Genomic DNA, 20,452 nt, shown 5'->3' with positions numbered 1-20,452 from the left:
GTCTATGCGCCGCTTCTCGGTGGCAGCCCCAACAGTCTGGAACGATATCCCTCGGCACATTCGCAGCATCACCTCAATCGCCTCCTTCAAGAGACACTTAAAAACTCACCTCTACAATCATGCTTTTGAGCGACTCTGAGCTTGGCTCTGCGCCTCTGAGTTGCGGCCACTACGTCTGCAAATTTGCGCGCGTTACAAATTGTACTATTATTATTATTACTCACTGCAGGTCACCTGTAAAGTTACACACTGCAGGTCACCTGTAAAGATACACACTGCAGGTCACCTGTAAAGTTACTCACTGCAGGTCACCTGTAAAGTTACACACTGCAGGTCACCTGTAAAGTTACACACTGCAGGTCACCTGTAAAGTTACTCACTGCAGGTCACCTGTAAAGTTACTCACTGCAGGTCACCTGTAAAGTTACACACTGCAGGTCACCTGTAAAGTTACACACTGCAGGTCACCTGTAAAGTTACACACTGCAGGACACCTGTGAAGTTACACACTGCAGGTCACCTGTGAAGTTACACACTGCAGGTCACCTGTAAAGTTACACACTGCAGGTCACCTGTGAAGTTACACACTGCAGGTCACCTGTAAAGTTACACACTGCAGGTCACCTGTACAGTTACACACTGCAGGTCACCTGTAAAGTTACTCACTGCAGGACACCTGTAAAGTTACACACTGCAGGTCACCTGTAAAGTTACACACTGCAGGTCACCCTGTAAAGTTACACACTGCAGGTCACCTGTGAAGTTACACACTGCAGGTCACCCTGTAAAGTTACACACTGCAGGTCACCTGTAAAGTTACACACTGCAGGTCACCTGTGAAGTTACACACTGCAGGTCACCCTGTAAAGTTACACACTGCAGGTCACCTGTAAAGTTACACACTGCAGGTCACCTGTGAAGTTACACACTGCAGGTCACCTGTAAAGTTACTCACTGCAGGTCACCTGTAAAGTTACACACTGCAGGTCACCCTGTAAAGTTACTCACTGCAGGTCACCTGTAAAGTTACACACTGCAGGTCACCTGTAAAGTTACACACTGCAGGTCACCCTGTAAAGTTACACACTGCAGGTCACCTGTAAAGTTACACACTGCAGGTCACCTGTAAAGTTACACACTGCAGGTCACCCTGTAAAGTTACACACTGCAGGTCACCTGTAAAGTTACACACTGCAGGTCACCTGTAAAGTTACACACTGCAGGTCACCTGTAAAGTTACACACTGCAGGTCACCTGTAAAGTTACACACTGCAGGTCACCTGTAAAGTTACACACTGCAGGTCACCTGTAAAGTTACACACTGCAGGTCACCCTGTGAAGTTACACACTGCAGGTCACCTGTAAAGTTACACACTGCAGGTCACCTGTAAAGTTACACACTGCAGGTCACCTGTAAAGATACACACTGCGGGTCACCTGTAAAGTTACACACTGCGGGTCACCTGTAAAGTTACACACTGCAGGTCACCTGTAAAGTTGCACACTGCAGGTCACCTGTTAAGTTACTCACTGCAGGTCACCTGTAAAGTTACACACTGCAGGTCACCTGTAAAGTTACACACTGCAGGTCACCTGTAAAGTTACACACTGCAGGTCACCTGTAAAGTTACACACTGCAGGTCACCCTGTAAAGTTACACACTGCAGGTCACCCTGTGAAGTTACACACTGCAGGTCACCTGTAAAGTTACTCACTGCAGGTCACCTGTAAAGTTACACACTGCAGGTCACCTGTAAAGTTACTCACTGCAGGTCACCTGTAAAGTTACACACTGCAGGTCACCTGTTAAGTTACACACTCCAGGTCACCTGTAAAGTTACACACTGCAGGTCACCTGTAAAGTTACTCACTGCAGGTCACCCTGTAAAGTTACACACTGCAGGTCACCTGTAAAGTTACACACTGCAGGTCACCTGTTAAGTTACACACTGCAGGTCACCTGTACAGTTACTCACTGCAGGTCACCTGTAAAGTTACTCACTGCAGGTCACCTGTACAGTTACTCACTGCAGGTCACCTGTTAAGTTACACACTGCAGGTCACCCTGTAAAGTTACACACTGCAGGTCACCTGTAAAGTTACACACTGCAGGTCACCTGTAAAGTTACACACTGCAGGTAACCTGTAAAGTTACACACTGCAGGTCACCTGTAAAGTTACTCACTGCAGGTCACGCTGTAAAGTTACACACTGCAGGTCACCCTGTAAAGTTACACACTGCAGGTCACCTGTAAAGTTACACACTGCAGGTCACCTGTAAAGTTACACACTGCAGGTCACCCTGTAAAGTTACACACTGCAGGTCACCTGTAAAGTTACACACTGCAGGTCACCTGTAAAGTTACACACTACAGAGGACAACTTGTTGCAGAAACACAACAAACCTCCATGTGCTTAACACAAATTGTCTTCTTGTCTGGATGGCCTCGTCTCTGTTATAGAAATGTGGAATATTCTCCTAAATGCCCAGGAGTGTTGCCATAGATGAGCATGATCCAATGTTTTGCGTTTAGCTCGGACGTATCTGGCCGTGTTACACGACACCTGTTTCATGCTGACCATTACAAATACATTGCACCCGTTTTCCTTACTTTCGATGTGCTGATTCATCCAGTTTGAGAGCACTTGATATGTACTGCCAATATGTAAACGTCATTGTTTCAACACAAATCCTCTCGTGGCATACGACTGACAGCAACGACTGAGGCTCTGGCACACGAGAGCAGACCTTGAGTTGATTCGCGTGTATGTGACTCTGGACTGCAACACCCACAGCACCTTGTCTTCTGTCCTGTGACCAGTTTTCGTCGTCTCATTAAACTGTCTCCAGGCGCACCAAACGTGCCACGCTCGGTGGTAAATTGTGGTTAGTCTATCTAGGCATGTTTGAGTATAGTTCAATTTAGCATGGTTGGCTACGTACCATGCGAAAGAAGTTCAAAGTACATCGTCTTTTTCGATTTAAAACATTTTTCATACTTAATCATCAAAAAAAATTACAACCCTTCATCGATCTAAAAGTGAATGAAGACCTCCTCATACGGTGTTGGTCATGGAGGCTGTGTAACCGTACTTCACCATGCCCGCCAGTGCGTGTTTGTAAAGGAGGAGACCCAGGACCGGTTCGCCTCTCACCCAGCCACTGATGTTAGCCGAGGCAGGGATGCGATCTCCTGTGGCCGATGCAGAGATCAGTAGTGCAACCGCTGCACCGCCACTCCTCCCCTGCAATCCTTACTTTGCTTAATTGCGAAGCACTATAACTTTTCTAACTATATTATTATTTTTCATTATAGAAGCTTAAGATGGTCGCTGACCAGCTGAATGTGCCATCACTCATCATTAAAATTCTATATAAATTCCGCATGGCTGAGCGTGGTGCAAGGCACTGCCTTTTCACTATTGGTGGCGCGTGCTAATCGCTCGCAATTAAATTCAAATTACAGTCAATTCACTGGTTCCTAATGGGCGACCGCTAATCTGAAATATTCCCAGACCGACAAAGGCTTCTCGCAGCTTCAGACGAGAGGTAGTCGATGGGAAATCAATGCAACAAAAGAGTGTCAAAACATGAGAAATTACATTCATCAAATCTCGTTGTCAAATATTTTACTGGGTAGAATCTTGATCGCGGCCGTTGCTGCACCGTTGGAAAGTTGCAAGTTCAATTCTAGTCAGGGTTTGACTCGGCCGACCATCCCTGTGTGGTCCATAAAATGAGCACTGCCGTGTATGATGTTGTCAGTGGTTGTGTTGTGGAGATGATGTCACTCGAATATCATAATTGTACAGCTTGCTGGAGCTTTAAAGTCAGATTTTCTCACTCGACGAATTTACAACTCGTGCCAGAGAGGTCCTGACATTGCACACACAGTTAGCTTCCAGAGTTGTTTCGTTTTTGTGTTCTGTCTTTAAGAAAATGTCTGGTTAATGTGATGCAGAGAGCACATGGCATATCCAACAAGTCACGTCCATCATTAAAAGTTTGTTTAGCTGTGCTTGTAACTTTAAATCCCTTCTTAATGGTGATTTTTACTTCTCGGAGTGGGTCTATACAAGTAAATGTAATTAATACTCTTTGGTTCTTTCGGTAAAGTCACGTAGGTAGAATAATAATAGATCACGACGTTTCGATCGCAACACAAGCAATCATCATCAGGTGGGACAGCCCACCATTGTAGGACTGAAGATGCTACGGGAAGGGGACGTGACATTGAGATGCGTGGGAATTGGCCGTGGCTCGGCAGAAGGAGGCGAGGGATGCCTCGATCATGGCCTTCAACGCGGGGAGCGAGGGCCGTGTGGACACCGAGGGGGAAGGCAGCTCCAGACAGCAGTGTCAGTAGAGGACAAGGAGCAACCCCATCTGCCCAGTGAGCGAATTGTATGATTTGTGTCACTGGGCAGAGAGAAATAATCCCGGGGAAGTGCCGGGCACTCCGTGACTGCTGACGATTCGCGAAGCTGGTCTCAGTGCGTCTTCAGGTTCAGGTGTTTGCGTGAGAGTTTTCCCGTTGAATTGGTCCGGTTAAATATTTATACAAATTAATCAATGAGCTGATTAATCTTGACTCATTACTTGTTGAGCACAGTGTTAGGAACGATTAGTCTGTGTTGTGCCTCAGTGGAGGCTGACATACGGTCGGGCGCGAGGAAACTCGGCACAGCGCACGCGCACGCACGTGACTCGCAGGCTCAATCCGGGGAGCCATGACTCTGCTTGAAATATCAATGCTGAAGGACCTTTAAAGTGTCATGTGCACCTCATGCATTAATCATCTCTGTTCAATTGTTTAGTTATTACTCATTTCATTATGGGATTTGATTTTCCTGTTAATTAATCATGTATTTTTCGATTTGAAGCTTTCGTGACTGCAGGGATTCATCTTATTGGTTCTTTCGGTAAAGTCACGTAGAAGGGAAATAATAAAATAATAATAAAACATAATAAAATACACTTGTATAATTTGTTTTTTATTATTTTATTATTTCCCTTCTACGTGACTTTACCGAAAGAACCAATAAGATAATCATGTATCGTGGCGTCACGCACACTTTATTCTACGTTGTAATGAATACGCTGCTTCATCATCATCATCAGCCATGATCTAGCCACTGACATCCTACACGGCCTCGCAATGCACCAATCCAAGTAGCTGCTACACATGAGCTGATCCCACGTGCAGGGGGAGTCCTTCAGGGTCCCCTCGTTCGGCCGCCGCTCAGCCAGTCGTCTCGACCTGGGGACACGTCTCCTGCCCAAGCGCATCAACGCAAAGCACTTCATTTGGAAATGACTTGACCTCGTCAGAGACGGCGTCGTACAGAAATACACTTACATGTTGAAATGCAATGTCACTGTGTATCTGCTTCATATCATGATCTTTATTTATGCTGCAGGAATCTGATGATCTATGAAGCTCTTTTTCTCACGGATGTCCAGTCGGGGCAGGTGGTCAGCGTTTTTCAGTCTCGCACTGGGGAGATGAAGCCGCATAAGAAGGCTGTCTCTGGTGTAGTCCAATTCAGTGTTAAGGGCAGTGCATATCCTAATTATCCAAGCATATTTATTTGCATGTTTTACCACTTGATGTCTTATCATAGGTGTTTATGTGATGTTTTGAACATATTAACACCTGTATTGCTATCATTGCCTTTTCTACGTCAGTAGAATTCCCTTTGCCTGACAGACTTAAGTGATGCTCTCTGTTACGTCTCAACGACGGACCACCAGGAGGGGACGCGACGACCGCCACTACGTCCAGGCGAGCCGGGGCTCAGAGCCGCGTTGACGCTGGCCTCCTGCCGTGTGCCGTGTGTTCCCTTGGCTGGCAGCGTTCGCCCCGGAGTTTAACCACAGCCACCCCACGGTGGTGCAGGCGGTGCGCGGCGGCTCGGTGAACATCGCCTGCGCCCTCCACGCCGCCCCGAGGCCCAGCATCTCGTGGGGCCGCGGCACCGAGTCGCTGCCCAACAGCAGCAAGTGAGTGGCGGCCCTGGGGAGGCAACGCGTCGTCCCTCCGTGGCCCCAGTGGCGATCGCCCGTGTTTGTGGTTATATTTCATGTTGTCTGATCTCTCCAGGAGAGCCACGCAGAGTCGTAGGACTCTTTTGCAGGAGGGTCCTTGCTGCTGCTACGTTGGGTTTTACATTTTCAGATGCTTTCAGCCAATGTATGAGTCTACGTACAAGTGACTCAATCTATTGTACCTCCATCTTTGCACTGAAAAAGGGCCATTATCCACAATCGTCAGTTTCCAGTATATTTCCATTCCATGAGGCAGTGATGATGAGAATGGAGGATGTTGCCACGGTGGAATGGTCAGTGGTGGCCACCAGCTCGCTCTGCCAGCATGGCAGCTGAGACAACAACAACGATGCTTCAATCTCTGCTTTTGCTGCTGCTGTCCACACAACAGTTGGTTAATCAACAGGTCACATATTATGTGCGAATAACCTTCAAAGGTATCTGGCCAGGATTGAAGAATAAGGCCCGAATACCCCCCAGAAGTTTGAGTCGAGCTCACTTGCATGTGGGACGTTCCACCAGCGGTGAGCGAGCACATTGAGGCCTACACCTCGACATTTTCCAGGGGGCGGTCATGATGAGGGCAGTGGGCTTTGTTGTTGTTGATGTTCTTTTTATTTACATCATTATCTTTATAGCGACGCGACATCAGAGTATCACTCGCCAAAGAGTTCCGGTTGCGATTGATTACTCGCACTCTTAAAGAGGCTAGATAAAATGCTTTATTCAGAAACGCAGAGTCCGAAGTTGCTGCATTCAGCTCCGCTCAGAGGTCACACGTCTGCCCAGCCAGGGCCCTGGCTCTCCGTGAGTCTTGAGTGGCAGGCGCCTGCCCATATCCTTGCCCCCTGCACACAAGCGTGGGTGTCAGCCACTGCAACTGAAACCCCCTTTCATTGTAGACCTTGAGAGAGGCGCTCGTTTTGGGGTGACCCTGTCGGCAGCGTCGATTTTTATTTTATTCCTTTGAAGTGCTCATGCGCAGTCTGCCCGGGACAGAGAATGCGAGCGGGAGGATGATCGATGCGGTCTGTAATCTCTCATGGAAATAATTAAACAACCTCCTCTGTGTGGCGCGGGCATGCGATTGCTCATCCCAGAGGTCTACACGTGAAGGTTAGAGACCTTTTGTCATCCGTCTGACGACCATGGGTGTAGTGACTCGCCCCCTCAACAGGATTTAGTTCATTGCCACGACTCTAGGGTCACGTTGTGATTCGCAAATGCGTTCTGTTTTGCCGTAGTGATGCGCATAGAATCCACGTTGCTGTGAACCTGTAGAATCTGCTGTATGTAATCTGTTAACCGTACGTTGTTCTAGATTCCAGAAGTGGGTATTGCCAATTCTTTGGGTCTTTCGGTAAAGTCACGTAGATACAGTGAGGGAAAAAAGTATTTGATCCCCTGCTGATTTTGTACGTTTGCCCACTGACAAAGAAATGATCAGTCTATAATTTTAATGGTAGGTTTATTTGAACAGTGAGAGACAGAATAACAACAACAAAATCCAGAAAAACGCATGTCAAAAATGTTATAAATTGATTTGCATTTTAATGAGGGAAATATGTATTTGACCCCTCTGCAAAACATGACTTAGGACTTGGTGGCAAAACTCTTGTTGGTAATCACAGAGGTCAGACGTTTCTTGTAGTTGGCCACCAGGTTTGCATACATCTCAGGAGGGATTTTGTCCCACTCCTCTTTTCAGATCTTCTTCAAGTCATTAAGGTTTCGAGGCTTACGTTTGGCAACTCGAACCTTCAGCTCCCTCCACAGATTTTCTATGGGATTAAGGTCTGGAGACTGGCTAGGCCACTCCAGGACCTTAATGTGCTTGTTCTTGAGCCACTCCTTTGTTGCCTTGGCCGTGTGTTTTGGGTCATTGTCATGCTGGAATACCCATCCACGACCCATTTTCAATGCCCTGGTTGAGGGAAGGAGGTTCTCACCCAAGATTTGACGGTACATGGCCCCGTCCATCGTCCCTTTGATGCGGTGAAGTTGTCCTGTCCCCTTAGCAGAAAAACACCCCCAAAGCATAATGTTTCCACCTCCATGTTTGACGGTGGGGATGGTGTTCTTGGGGTCATAGGCAGCATTCCTCCTCCTCCAAACACGGCGAGTTGAGTTGATGCCAAAGAGCTCCATTTTGGTCTCCATCTGACCACAACACTTTCACCAAGTTGTCCTCTGAATCATTCAGATGTTCATTGGCAAACTTCAGACGGACATGTATATGTGCTTTCTTGAGCAGGGGGACCTTGCGGGTGCTGCAGAATTTCAGTCCTTCACGGCGTAGTGTGTTACCAACTGTTTTCTTGGTGACTATGGTCCCAGCTGCCTTGAGATCATTAACAAGATCCTCCCGTGTAGTTCTGGGCTGATTCCTCACCGTTCTCATGATCATTGCAACTCCACGAGGTGAGATCTTGCATGGAGCCCCAGGCTGAGGGAGATTGACGGTTCTTTTGTGTTTCTTCCATTTGCAAATAATCGTACCAACTGTTGTCACCTTCTCACCAAGCTGCTTGGCGATGGTCTTGTAGCCCATTCCAGCCTTGTGTAGATCTACAATCTTGTCCCTGACATCCTTGGAGAGCTCTTTGGTCTTGGCCATGGTGGAGAGTTTGGAATCTGATTGATTGATTGTTTCTGTGAACAGGAGTCTTTTATACAGGTAACAAGCTGAGATTAGGAGCACTCCCTTTAAGAGTGTGCTCTTAATCTCAGCTCGTTACCTGTATAAAAGACACCTGGGAGCCAGAAATCTTTCTGATTGAGAGGGGGTCAAATACTTATTTCCCTCATTAAAATGCAAATCAATTTATAACATTTTTGACATGCTTTTTTCTGGATTTTGTTGTTGTTATTCTGTCTCTCACTGTTCAAATAAACCTACCATTTAAAATTATAGACTGATCATTTCTTTGTCAGTGGGCAAACGTACAAAATCAGCAGGGGATCAGATACATTTTTCCCTCACTGTAGGTTCAAAGAAAATAACAAAGAACTCGAATGTTTTGATCGCAACACAAGCGGTCGTCATCATGATGAATTCCTGCAGTCACGAAAGCTTTAAGTCTGAGTTTTGCCTGTCTCTGTATTGTGCATTTGATCGGAGCCGGAAGCATCCCGTCAGCTGTGAAGCAAATTCACAAGTGTCCAGCCCAAGCTGGGGTCAGTAATGCTGGAAAATTACGGATGAAATTACACGGGGAGATAGTCCTTGTCACAAAAGTACCCGCAAACATGGGATTTTTTTCATCATAGAGTACCACAGACGTGCATAGAGACCCACAGACTTACATAGAGACCCACAGACTGACAGAGACAGAGTTGAAAATGTTGTTTTTCTCGAGTAATATATCATGTCAAACGCTGATTCCGAGCTATTAAAACATCCAAATACAAATGTTTGTAGGCCGAGATAAAAAATCACAGTTTTATTTCCAAATTTCCGCTTCTTATACTGTGGACCACCAGGACATCTTTCCAATCTTGCGGAACCTGTCCAGGGGTCCAAGCAGTTATAATAATGCCATTTAAAGTAACCTGCACAGAAACGCCACCCTCCTTGAGCAATTTGCTTGGTAAATCATCCCTGCGTAGCGCTGTACTTTGGCTCCGGCTCTGTATTGCTGTTCATGCTTCTTCAGCAGATGGGACATCAGCCAGCCTTTTACAGGGGGTGACTACTTCCTTCAACATTGGAAGTTATGAATAGTCCATTAATCTGCCCGAATAACATATGTGAACAATCTACGTGTGTGATAGGAGGCTATATGGTTTATAATTCTCCAGGTCGGTTATTGTCTTCTTTTTCGAAACGAGTCATCATTGCGGAATATAATGCATAACTGATGTGTTTCATTTGTCTGGAAAACGTTTTTTTTTTTAAATAGGTCCAATAACTCTGATCCAACAGCTGGTCCTCTTTTTTTATGGTTACAAACAGAAGCGAGCACTGTACCAATCTTCTATGCAAATGTTTGTTGTACGCTTGCGTTAATATACTTTGTACGTATCAACGATTTAATTCTTAATTGAATGTCTAATCGTTGGATGACGTGTTCATCCTCGTTACTCAGCCGGTACACATTGCACCGCATTGCAGGAAAGAGACCGACATGCACGCTAGGATTCGACCCAGACCGTCAGTTAATTTTCGGTTTTTTAAAATGTCACCTCATTCGTCATTTGGGCTCCTTTTTCTTGTCAAGGTAAATTAGCGACGTTATCTGTGAGGATATCGAGGCTACGAAGCCGTCCGTTAGCCCCTGCGGAGACTTGCTCAACGTCGGTGATGTTGCCCTTGAATTGGCGGTGCGGGCGGTGTTGAGTTACGTGTTATTTGGGCTAAGTCGCTGCCAAACGATATAATTGTAATATAGTTTCACACTGTTTAAAGGCTACCTTATTCTAAAAGCTGTAATAAAGACGATAATTGTTGCAGCCCTTTGTCCATTGCATGCTGTGTGGGACGTGGGTTATTCTTTTCGCAATTATTCACCACTCTGGTGAGTGCAGATTAGTGATGAATGGGAGTGGGGCGGGGCAGGGGGAGATCCAGGACCGGTTCAGATATCACTCATCACCACTGATGTCAAGCGTGGCCGCGAATCAAACTTTGGTCGCAGGGTTCATGACGCAGTGCACCAACCGCTCTGCCACTGTTCCCCTCCCCCCGCCCCCACCAAGAGTGATGCTTGCTGGCAGGACGACTGAACCCATGTTGGTGATCACGCCGTCACCTCTGGTGGTGAAGCCGCCGAGTGCTGGGCTACCGCCCGCCTAGTTACTGAATGCGCTCCTCTTTTCAATTTGCCTCCTCCTCCACCACCGAGCCCCGCGAGACTGCACAATCAAAATGCCACGTCTCGTTGACTGTGAGGTCTTGTGTCGGCGTCGCGTCCCTAGCCATCCCGCCGCACGGCCCGGCAGGCTGCACACATTATAAATGTATTTCAATTGTCGTGGGTGGCATTTGCTTTCCGATAATGACCTCATTATTGAAATGGCGGTGTTTTGCGCCATCACTACGGAGGTTGGTCTCAATGCAGGAGAGCTGCACGAGGCGTCTGGGTGGCTCAGGAGGCCAACGCTGCCCCCGCGTCTGAGTCATTGCACGTGCCCGCAGCCGTCGCGCGCGTGTGTGTGTGCGTCAAGGGCCCATTCAAAACAAAGCCGGGTTCTTTTATAACAAGTTTCATGGCCTCGATGCAGTCACCACTGACACAAAAAATACATTGAGCACAATTTATGGTTGAGTGCCTAATTTGGGCAAGGCCAGCTATTGAGGGGTTAGAATATACTTGGTGTTGTCAAGGTGACTTTTGAAAAGAGTACTCAGATTTTATAAAGTGATGTCATTCCTTATTTGGTGCCTTTTTTTAAAGTTACAAAAATGTGATATCTCATTAATTTTATAATTGCTTTCTTCAACCAAACTATTCTACGTTGATTTAACCTTTGCAAACATCAGCGCAGTGCTCTGACTGTGGGCGTGAGTCGTGATCTGGCTTCTCCTGCTGCTGCCCTCACATTAACCCAAGCTGCTCACTCCATTAATTTCCCCTTTGAACATATGTTTGTAAATCATTTCAGAATTCTATAAAAATGTAAATGTGTATCTAGCTAAATATATATAAACTGGGTAATGCTTCGTATTAGTAACCCAGCTAAACACTCACCAAGGTGAAGGAGCAGCCATGCAATTTCTTACTCCGCTGCTGGCAGAAAGGTCTCCACGCTGGCCAGACATCTTGAGAAAAGTGGGAGCACCCACACTGTATCCCACTACATGCAACCTGCCTGGTGGTACCCATTCATACGGCTGGACTGAGGCTGGGGGATTTAAACAACGTGCCCCGTTTCTTCAACTGTTGCGCCAGGAGATCGAACCAGCGACCTGCAATCCCGAGGTCGTCCCTGGCCAGTGTGAAAGAGTAGGCCGAGAATACCCTGTGGAGGAGCTGTCCAGATCTCCCTGCAGTGGAGGCGCTGGTGCCATCGGTGGCACGGGCGAGCTGTTGCAAAGGCTGCACGTTTCATCTTCGTTTCGATGCGGAGCAATGATTGATATCAGAACGACGCCGTTTGGTTGTGTGCGGCTATCCCGTAACGCGTGCCGCCACTCTGGGGCTTAAATCCCCATGCCGGGGAGCCATGGTGTGGTTAATGTAAGGAGACGTATTGCTTGCTGTCCCAATCAATTAAAAATAGGTTTTAAATTATGAATGTCTTCTCTGCGGTCACAATGACCGATGCAGGGAAATATAACAACAGCTCGCATTGCTTGAAGCGTGCATCGCCAACGTGTTATCGACATATGTTGGTGCAATAGCAAAATATAAGTGCCGTATATTTGGGCTGCCTGCCATCTCAGGTTGCCTCTGTACTTAAATGAAATCAAAGCGTCTGGAACATTCTGACGGACCCGTTGTGGTACGCACTCTCCATCGGACTTGAAATATCCTATTGATCACCCTGGAATACCAATGTGCTGATGTCACTGGTAAACTAGTGACCCACGATAAATAAGTAATGATCCTCTAAACCCTCAAGGGTAGGTGTCAAGTTTCCCTTGCACAAGTTAAAGACACTAAAAGCCCTTGCACTGAGATAATGCGCAGCGTATCGTGCGTTTAAACCGTTTCCACTGAGTGTTAACAAGCATTTCATACTTTGCTAAGTTATAGCATCTCATTTTTTCACAAGAGTATTTTGTACACACGTTTACAATTTAAAATATATATAACGCTATGTATTACTGCCATTGAAAGTGTTCAATACCATCGTATGCAAATATTAGTTGTCACGTGAACGTGGCGGAAAAATGCATGTTGGAAAAATATTCATAATAAACGTGTTTGGGTTAGATTGCGTAAGAATAAATGTGTCGTAACCCTCCACCATCCGACACAGCCAGTATATACTTAAATATCTAACCCAAAAAACCTTTATTATGAATAATATTGGTTGCGAAAGCCTTGGTCTTATTAAACTGGAAAAATGTGTTAGAATCCATGCGCACGTTTAATTTTTATTCCTTGTTTTTATGACAAAATAAATGTCTCTGCTTGAATTGTTGAAGAACGTGAATGCAAATGGACGGGGCTCGTTGTTGGCACAGCATTAGCGAGGAGAGGGGCGGGGGCATTTACTTTGTTCTGGGGGACTCGACAGATGCGAGATTGAACTTTTATTAGGGGGTGTAGAGGGAGGAAAGGTCTTGTTTAGATGCAATATTGTAATTTTCTCAGCAGGAGCCTGGACAGAGGGTAAACGCCGCTGTGTGGCCGGGCTGCTGCTGCTGCTGCTGCTGCTGCCGCCTGCGTGTGCAGAATGACGATCCTCGAAAACGGGAGCCTTGCGATTCGAGACCTGGAGCGGTCAGACCACGGAAGCTACACCTGCTTCGCCATGAACTCGCTGGGCAAGGCCAACGCCACCGTGACGCTGCAGGTCAAGGGTGAGACGCTTGCCCTACCGCATCGGCGGGCACGGCGCTCGGCTTTCCCTGCCGGGTGCCGGGACACATTCGTCGCTCGCACGCGGCGGTGGCTGCGCTGCACGTGGCCTCTCATCCAGCCAGCAGCGCGGAGGCAGCAGCGAGGATTGATGGATCACACACCGCTACTCATTTTCAGGAGAGTCCAGCATTGGAATCTTTTGCCCATTCCATTCATTCGTGTTTGGCTGAGGGTGGAAACCAGAGTGCCCACACATATAAAGGGGGTGGCACTGAAATCTCAACACAGAGAGAAATAATCAACAGATAGGCTCAATCCAGTGAGCGGAACAAATCTGTCTACGGGCCAGAGCCATTGCTATGCTGCTGCCATCTCCTGGCATCTCACAGCCCTCGACTTCCCAGCAAGTGGGATTGAACAAAGCCCTTCACCTAATGTTCGTTGTGATCTCTGCTCAGATCAATAGGCGCTAACATTCCCATTCTTCCATTATCTTTATGAGCACTGTAAGTAATACGGTACTTCAATGGACCGTTAGCTTTTGCAATGTGAAACTCCAATTCTCAGAAGGATTGTCATTCTATGTTCAAAGCGCCAGTTCTGAAGCAAATGCCCGTATGCGGTGGGACACGAATTTACTGAAAAACGCATTAAGTATATGTGGCGTTTGTTTTGTAATTTACCAAATCTTTTCCAAATTCCCTAAGCCAGGTGCACCGGCAGGTTTCATGCGAATGCCAGGCTTTCAATTACCACCCCTCGCCTCGCGCGCACATTGCACGGAGAGACGCTCTATGAAAATTAGATCGCTTGGTCAAGGGCAAGCGCAATCCGGATTTGGCGCTGGTCGTACAAGACACAAATTCTGCTTACCGCGCGTGTCATTTACCCGTCGCTTTTTGCATGTTGGGCGGCAGGCTGAGGCATTAAGGGAATACTCTACCGGAATACGCTGCGGTCTATGGACTGGAACGCGGCAAGGTTGGCTGACGGCTCGCACAACTCGCTATCACCATTCGCGCCACGTCAGTCATTGCGGGAATGTCAGCTGAAGGACCATTTGAAGCCCTGCCTATCCTGAGGGTTTGCTGATGTTGCATAATCGAGCTAGTGTCTGGGACGCATCGCAGGAAGAGGGCCAGCCATAGGTTCCAGGTTGAGAGAAAAGCGATTCACGGCACACACTCTACTATTGCCTAACCGCATAGGCCAGGAAAGCTCATGCACAAATCGCCACAATAATTTATTTATACTACTTACATTGGGCCGTACTTTCATATCTTAATTTGTATGATTAATTATTTTGTTGCAATAATTTAAAGTTAGCAATTGATTTTGGTCTTTTATTGTCGGTGACAATTACTTATAAATGCCCATTATTATGTTCTTTCGTAATGTGCGTGAATGTTTATTGATGAGAACACGCAAAATATGAACCCAATTTTTATCAATTTCGATGAATTCAATTACACCAAATATCTCATTAACCGTCTAAGATCCCATTAAGATAATATTTTTTATTTACACATCGGAGATATTTTGGTATGAAGAGCGAGCTGTAAGTGGAGGCATTGAGACGCTGACATGCACTGCCCGATTCATAAGAATCACGATCACCTGCTTAATGTCAGCTACCAGCTTCTTGGCCTTTTGACGAAAATCACACGAAATATACCAGATCTCAGAAGCCAAGCAGGCTTTGGGCCTGGATGGTGCTTAGATGGGCAACCACTGAGTATAACAGGTGTTAGAAATCTTGACTTCAAGCTTTCGTGACTGCAGGAATTCATATTCTTGCAAACTATGGTATAGCTGAAGATGGTGCATTAAAATCCACTGTCAATGCACTGTTACTGTTATTACACCTCCGATTCGCACGGTTGGCTACGTATGGTGCAAAATAAGTTCAACACACGCAAAAACAAAGATGAAGACATACATACACTGTGTGTCCCCGCGTCTGAGCTCCCTGCCTTCACCAGGCCAGAGTGGCCAGCGTAGTCAAATAGGAACAAACAGTCCCCACGACTGGCATAGCCTAGAGAGGCCCTCATCCAGCAGCGGATTGACAAAGTTCCGTAGATGCACATCTACTTACTGATCTACTTACTGTACCCTCGGATGTCGACTGTGAACAGCTGTGAGCTCTGACAGAAGGGAGAGGAAGCATTGGCAAGGTGCAGTGGCATTGCCTCCATTGGCCGTGATGACCTCTTGACTTTACCTTTTTGTCATTTTTAGCAGGAATCAAACTGTCATTTTGGCGCGTGGCGGCTCAGTGTGACCCTCGCCAACTACCGGAGGCTGTGTGCCCTCGTTTTCAGAGCTTGGCTTTGTGCGCAGGCCTAATCGGCTAGAGCACCGCACAAGGGCATTGACGGGCGTCCTCCAATACTCGCTCAATTAACCCTGTCCCCGGGAGAGTGACCCCCAAGGAGAGAGCTGCAGTCGGTTTTACTTTTCGCTTCTTGCGAGCGTTCAATGGGGCTGTGTTATTGAATGAGGAGCAAACGCTTCAGGTTTTTTTCTTTACATTTCATTTGAAACATTTTCTCCGTCTAACCCCCGAGTTTGTGTAATAGCAGTAACAGCAATGCCGTTCGTTAACCCGGGAAAGTATTCACGATTTTCACGCATGGTCTCGTATTGCGATGTTTGGCCAAATTATTTTCTTAACGAGTGGTTTTTTTTGCACGTAGGAAGAAATTGTAGTTCCCCAAGCAAACTCCCATGCACAACAAGAATATTCACAAAGCCAAAATATCCTCTTCCTGAATTGTGGGTTATGAAGTCACTTCCTGGGCTGACATCTCACCTTGTGGCCCAGTGGGAGTTGAATAGATCTCTGTGGGGTCCTCCAACTGCTTCTAAGGTGCTGGATGAGAGACGTGGGCCATGGAGGCGCAGACTGAATCAAGTTTCCCATGATGCAACTCCCTCGAACCCATATCAATGTTTAATGGCTGTAATATTATTACTCATCTTCGTCTGCTGTCTTTCAAGGGTTTGTCTCGTGCGCCTACTAAACTCTGCTGTAGAAGTGTAATGATACATCCAGTCCGTCCATCAAGATTAATTCACGTGCCTGGGAATCAATGTTGTTGTTTTGACCGTGTCTTTGTTTCATGCGGCTGCCCCCCCCCCATTCTCCCGGACAATCGAGAGTTGACTTTGGGTGCAGGGCTTTGTCAATGGCAGAGCTGAGGACGCCTCTGTCAATAGCAGGGCTGAGGGCATTCGCCGGTTTATCTATGCGCACGTAGTTTATCTCGGCTTCTCAGGCACCAGACCAGGATTCTCTGTCAATCAGGATCTCAGCAGTGCTGGCAGAGTACTGGCACAGTGCTTTAACGTTGTACTACAATTAGCCTGACCATAATCCCTCTTAAGTCACCCAAATGTATACAGTGGACACGCATTTTAAGGAATTTTTGGGAAATTGTCGGAAATCCATCTTCAAGCAAGAGACTGCAATACTCTCATATGATGGATGAGACTGCTCAGTTTCTCGGCCGTCTGGATAGTTTTTTTAATCTAACCAACGAAATGAGTCTAGTTCACGTTCTGTCGGAGCAGACACGGGCCCAGAGAGACATTCTGATTCACAGGGAAGACCTGGGAAATGTCCAAGAATAAAATGAAAGATAATTTAAATATTTCACTAAGTGAGCAACTTGTCAAAACGAATATTTTAATTAATCATTGCGGTTGTATATTAACGTAACATTTTTCGTAAAATTAGTGCGAATATTTATTAGGTTCTGAAAAAAATCTCCTCCCAAGGACAAAAATTGCCTTCTGTGGTGATTATGGTGCGTTGTATCCCATTGAGGAAAGGAAATACTGCTTGTCTGCCTTAATATATGTTCAGTCGTTCGTCAGTCTACTGCTGGATGAAGCTCTCCCCCGGCTGTCTCGGTAATGGGGTTATTGACCAGAGTTCACAACGCTGGTCTGTGTGGCTTGGTGAGGGGGGTGGGGCGCTTTAATTAATAACTTGAGGGCCATGATCTCCCTCGCAGATCTTCCACTGAGATTTGGTGAGCTCCTTGGGCCTGGCTCTTCTAGGTCAGACAAGTGGGAGGGGGAACATTTGGCTCCAGGGCCTATCTTCTTATCCACGCATGGACGGTGGACAATTTAAAAGATATATCAAGCAAAACCAAATTGCTTTGCTTCTTTGCATATTAGGTGTCGTTCCAACGTGAACCATGTTAGTTCAGATGAATGTATCTTATCCTACATCATTAATGTGAAAAAATGAAGTACAAAATTAAATACATTTAATTCATACGTACAGAAATGCATTGTAATCACATTTCTATAGTGAAACTACGTATAAAATCTCAATGTGAATTTGGAAAATATCATCCATCTCAGATTTGTGACGACGTGTAGGTCATTTTAAGAACCAAAGGAATGGGTGGCATAGCTTCGTGGGCCTCAAGATGAATGAGTTAACAACAAGTGTGTTCAAACAAATTGGGGTCTCTGTGAGAAGGGCACAGCTGGGAAGCGGGGCAGAGAATGTGAACGAGGGGCAGCCTTTAAAGAGGTGATCCAGCATCGCAAGTATGGAATAACGAGGCAGACCAAAGCAGGCTGGAGTGCGTTGGAGCATAATAACAACAAAAATCAAAACCTTGGTTCTTTCGGTAAAGTCACGTAGAATGGAAATAATAAAGTAATAAAAATAAAACATAATAAAATAATTCTCATGACGTTTCGCAAGACAGCGTCTTTCTGACAGACCTGCTCTTCACCTGAGGACGGCTGCTTGCGTTGTGGCCGAAACGTCGTGAGAATTATTTTATTATGTTTTATTTTTATTATTTTATTATTTCCATTCTACGTGACTTTACCGAAAGAACCAAGAAGATGAATCCCTGCAGTCACGAAAGCTTTAAATCTAAAAATCAAAACATCAATATGCCTCGAGATTAATATTTCTTTATTTCCACAATCACAGTATGGATCACGACATGGACACTGACAGATAACTTGGAACAACAGCTGAGTAGAGAAAAACCAAGCATGGAGAGATGAGCACGCTCAGAATTACACCGACAGAGCGAGTGAGCGACACGTGGACGAAAATTTTTGGGACATCCTCTCGCCCGTTCAGGATAGTGAGTGGACCCGGCCAGGAAATATCGCTCGCAGAAATCACGTGATCGAGAGTTACAATGGATTCTAGATTTAAAGCTTTCGTGACTGCAAGGATTCATATTCTTAGGTTTTTTCGGTAAAGTCACGTAGGTAAAAATTTAAACTTAAGACGGAAGCTTGTGTTGCCTCCGAAACGTCGTGATTTTTATTTTATTTTTATTTTACTTTTATTAATTATACATTTTTACCTACGTGACTTTACCGAAAAAAACTAAGAATAGTAACAATGGAGTCAATAGAATCAAATTTCACCAACTGTGGAGATGGAGCTTTGAAATCAGCTTATGTGCAGAAGCTAGCTGGATTGTTACATTTCAGCACCATTAGAAATGGCAACACCTTGGGTAGGCCTTCATCCAGCAGTGGATTGACCATGGTTGATGATGATAAAAAGTAACTTTCTAAATGGTTATCCAGGCCACCTCAATATCGGAGGGTACTGTAAGTAGTCATTTTACAAGCAGGCTATAACCATGTAATTTGGGGGATTCAAATACGAGTGATAACGATGTCCGCTCTAATTATCAATGTGCAATATCTACTCGTAGGTGACTATTCATATGCCAGTTTGACACTGTTCATTAGGCATCATGTGTAAGCATTAACTCTTATCTGACGCCATGCTGCAGTCGGCGAGCTGGTCGTACAGTGGCCGCTTTGTGCTATGAAGAAGGCCAGTGCACATAACAGTACCCATTGTAGATGTTTCCTTTTAACACAGCAGTGTTATTGAGGAACGTGTTGAGGTTTTCATCAATAATCAAATATTGCATCAATCATTAGTGCTTTAATCGCTGTCTCTTTTCATCGTCAAGAGGCTCTGTTGAATCGCTCTGTCAACGGTGATTTTCCCCACTCGTCATTCTCGGTGCTTGAACCCCGGACCTCAGAGGTACCGCCACCTCTCCCCGCCTCTTTGCTGCTGAGATGTGGATTTTTCACATTTGCATAATTTTCTACATTTGCGTGTAATTGAAGTCGTGTATAAGGATTGTCAGGTTTATCTCTTTCCGCGTTTATTGGAATGAAATGAGACTCGTACAAGAATCCGCACGTGTCATGGAAGAAGCCGCATTATACGCGTGCATTTGTTGAGAGGATTGGGACGCTACACGTCGCTGCACACGCGTGTGCTTGCTCGTGTGTTGAGCGGTGGCGTAAGGATTAGCGGGCTGGGCTACTAACCCGGTGACCCGAGTTCGATTCCCGCTCGTGGTCAACACCAGTGGCAATTATCTGAACCGGTCCTGGGCCTCCCCTAAGTCTACTCGGCTTCAAATGAGTACCTGGTGCGATGTGTAAACATCACCACGTGGGAGACAAAGAGGGTCGGCCGTGGTTCTGGCCATCCTTGCCCGTAAGGCTGTACAGGTGTCTTTGTCTCTGTTGTTGGCCCGTGTGCATGTGCGGACACTCATTGAGCTTTACCAGCGGACGTGCTAGCGCAGAAAGCTTAGAGAATAGCAGCACGGACAGCGACGAAAGCGACAACAAGGACGTGAATAATGATAACCCACACCCCTCTCTGTCAGTCTCCTGCAGCATGAAGGCCTTGCCATAGCCCGGTGGGCGTGGGAGTTGACCATACTTCACCATATTGATCGGTATAGACTGGCGAAGGGAGGAGGGCGACAAAGACCTTTTGCGATGTCACTGCCACTGACATTGGCCACGGCTGGGAATCAAACCCAGGTGGCTGGATTTATATCGCAGTGAATTGTAGAGCGTCTATTGATCATTTGCACTTCAGCCTGGCGAGTGA

At 46.2% G+C, this 20,452-nt stretch overlaps 1 protein-coding gene across 1 annotated transcript in view; it reads left to right on the top strand.

The window, feature by feature from the left end:
- Window positions 1-20,452, top strand: part of LOC133356694 (contactin-2-like) — a 250,453-nt gene that overhangs the window by 155,973 nt on the left and 74,028 nt on the right. The window contains exons 11-12 of the mRNA XM_061574335.1: window positions 5,857-6,004; window positions 13,393-13,520. Coding sequence (XP_061430319.1) covers window positions 5,857-6,004; window positions 13,393-13,520 — 276 coding nt within the window. The remainder of the gene's footprint in view (window positions 1-5,856; window positions 6,005-13,392; window positions 13,521-20,452) is intronic.

The sequence above is a fragment of the Lethenteron reissneri genome, chromosome 55, assembly GCF_015708825.2.
Source record: "Lethenteron reissneri isolate LAM-NWPU_2019-01 chromosome 55, ASM1570882v1, whole genome shotgun sequence".
NCBI classification, from domain to species: Eukaryota; Metazoa; Chordata; class Hyperoartia; order Petromyzontiformes; family Petromyzontidae; genus Lethenteron; species Lethenteron reissneri.
Note: the sequence above shows the minus strand (reverse complement) of the source record. Positions and strands in the feature narration are given on the sequence as shown.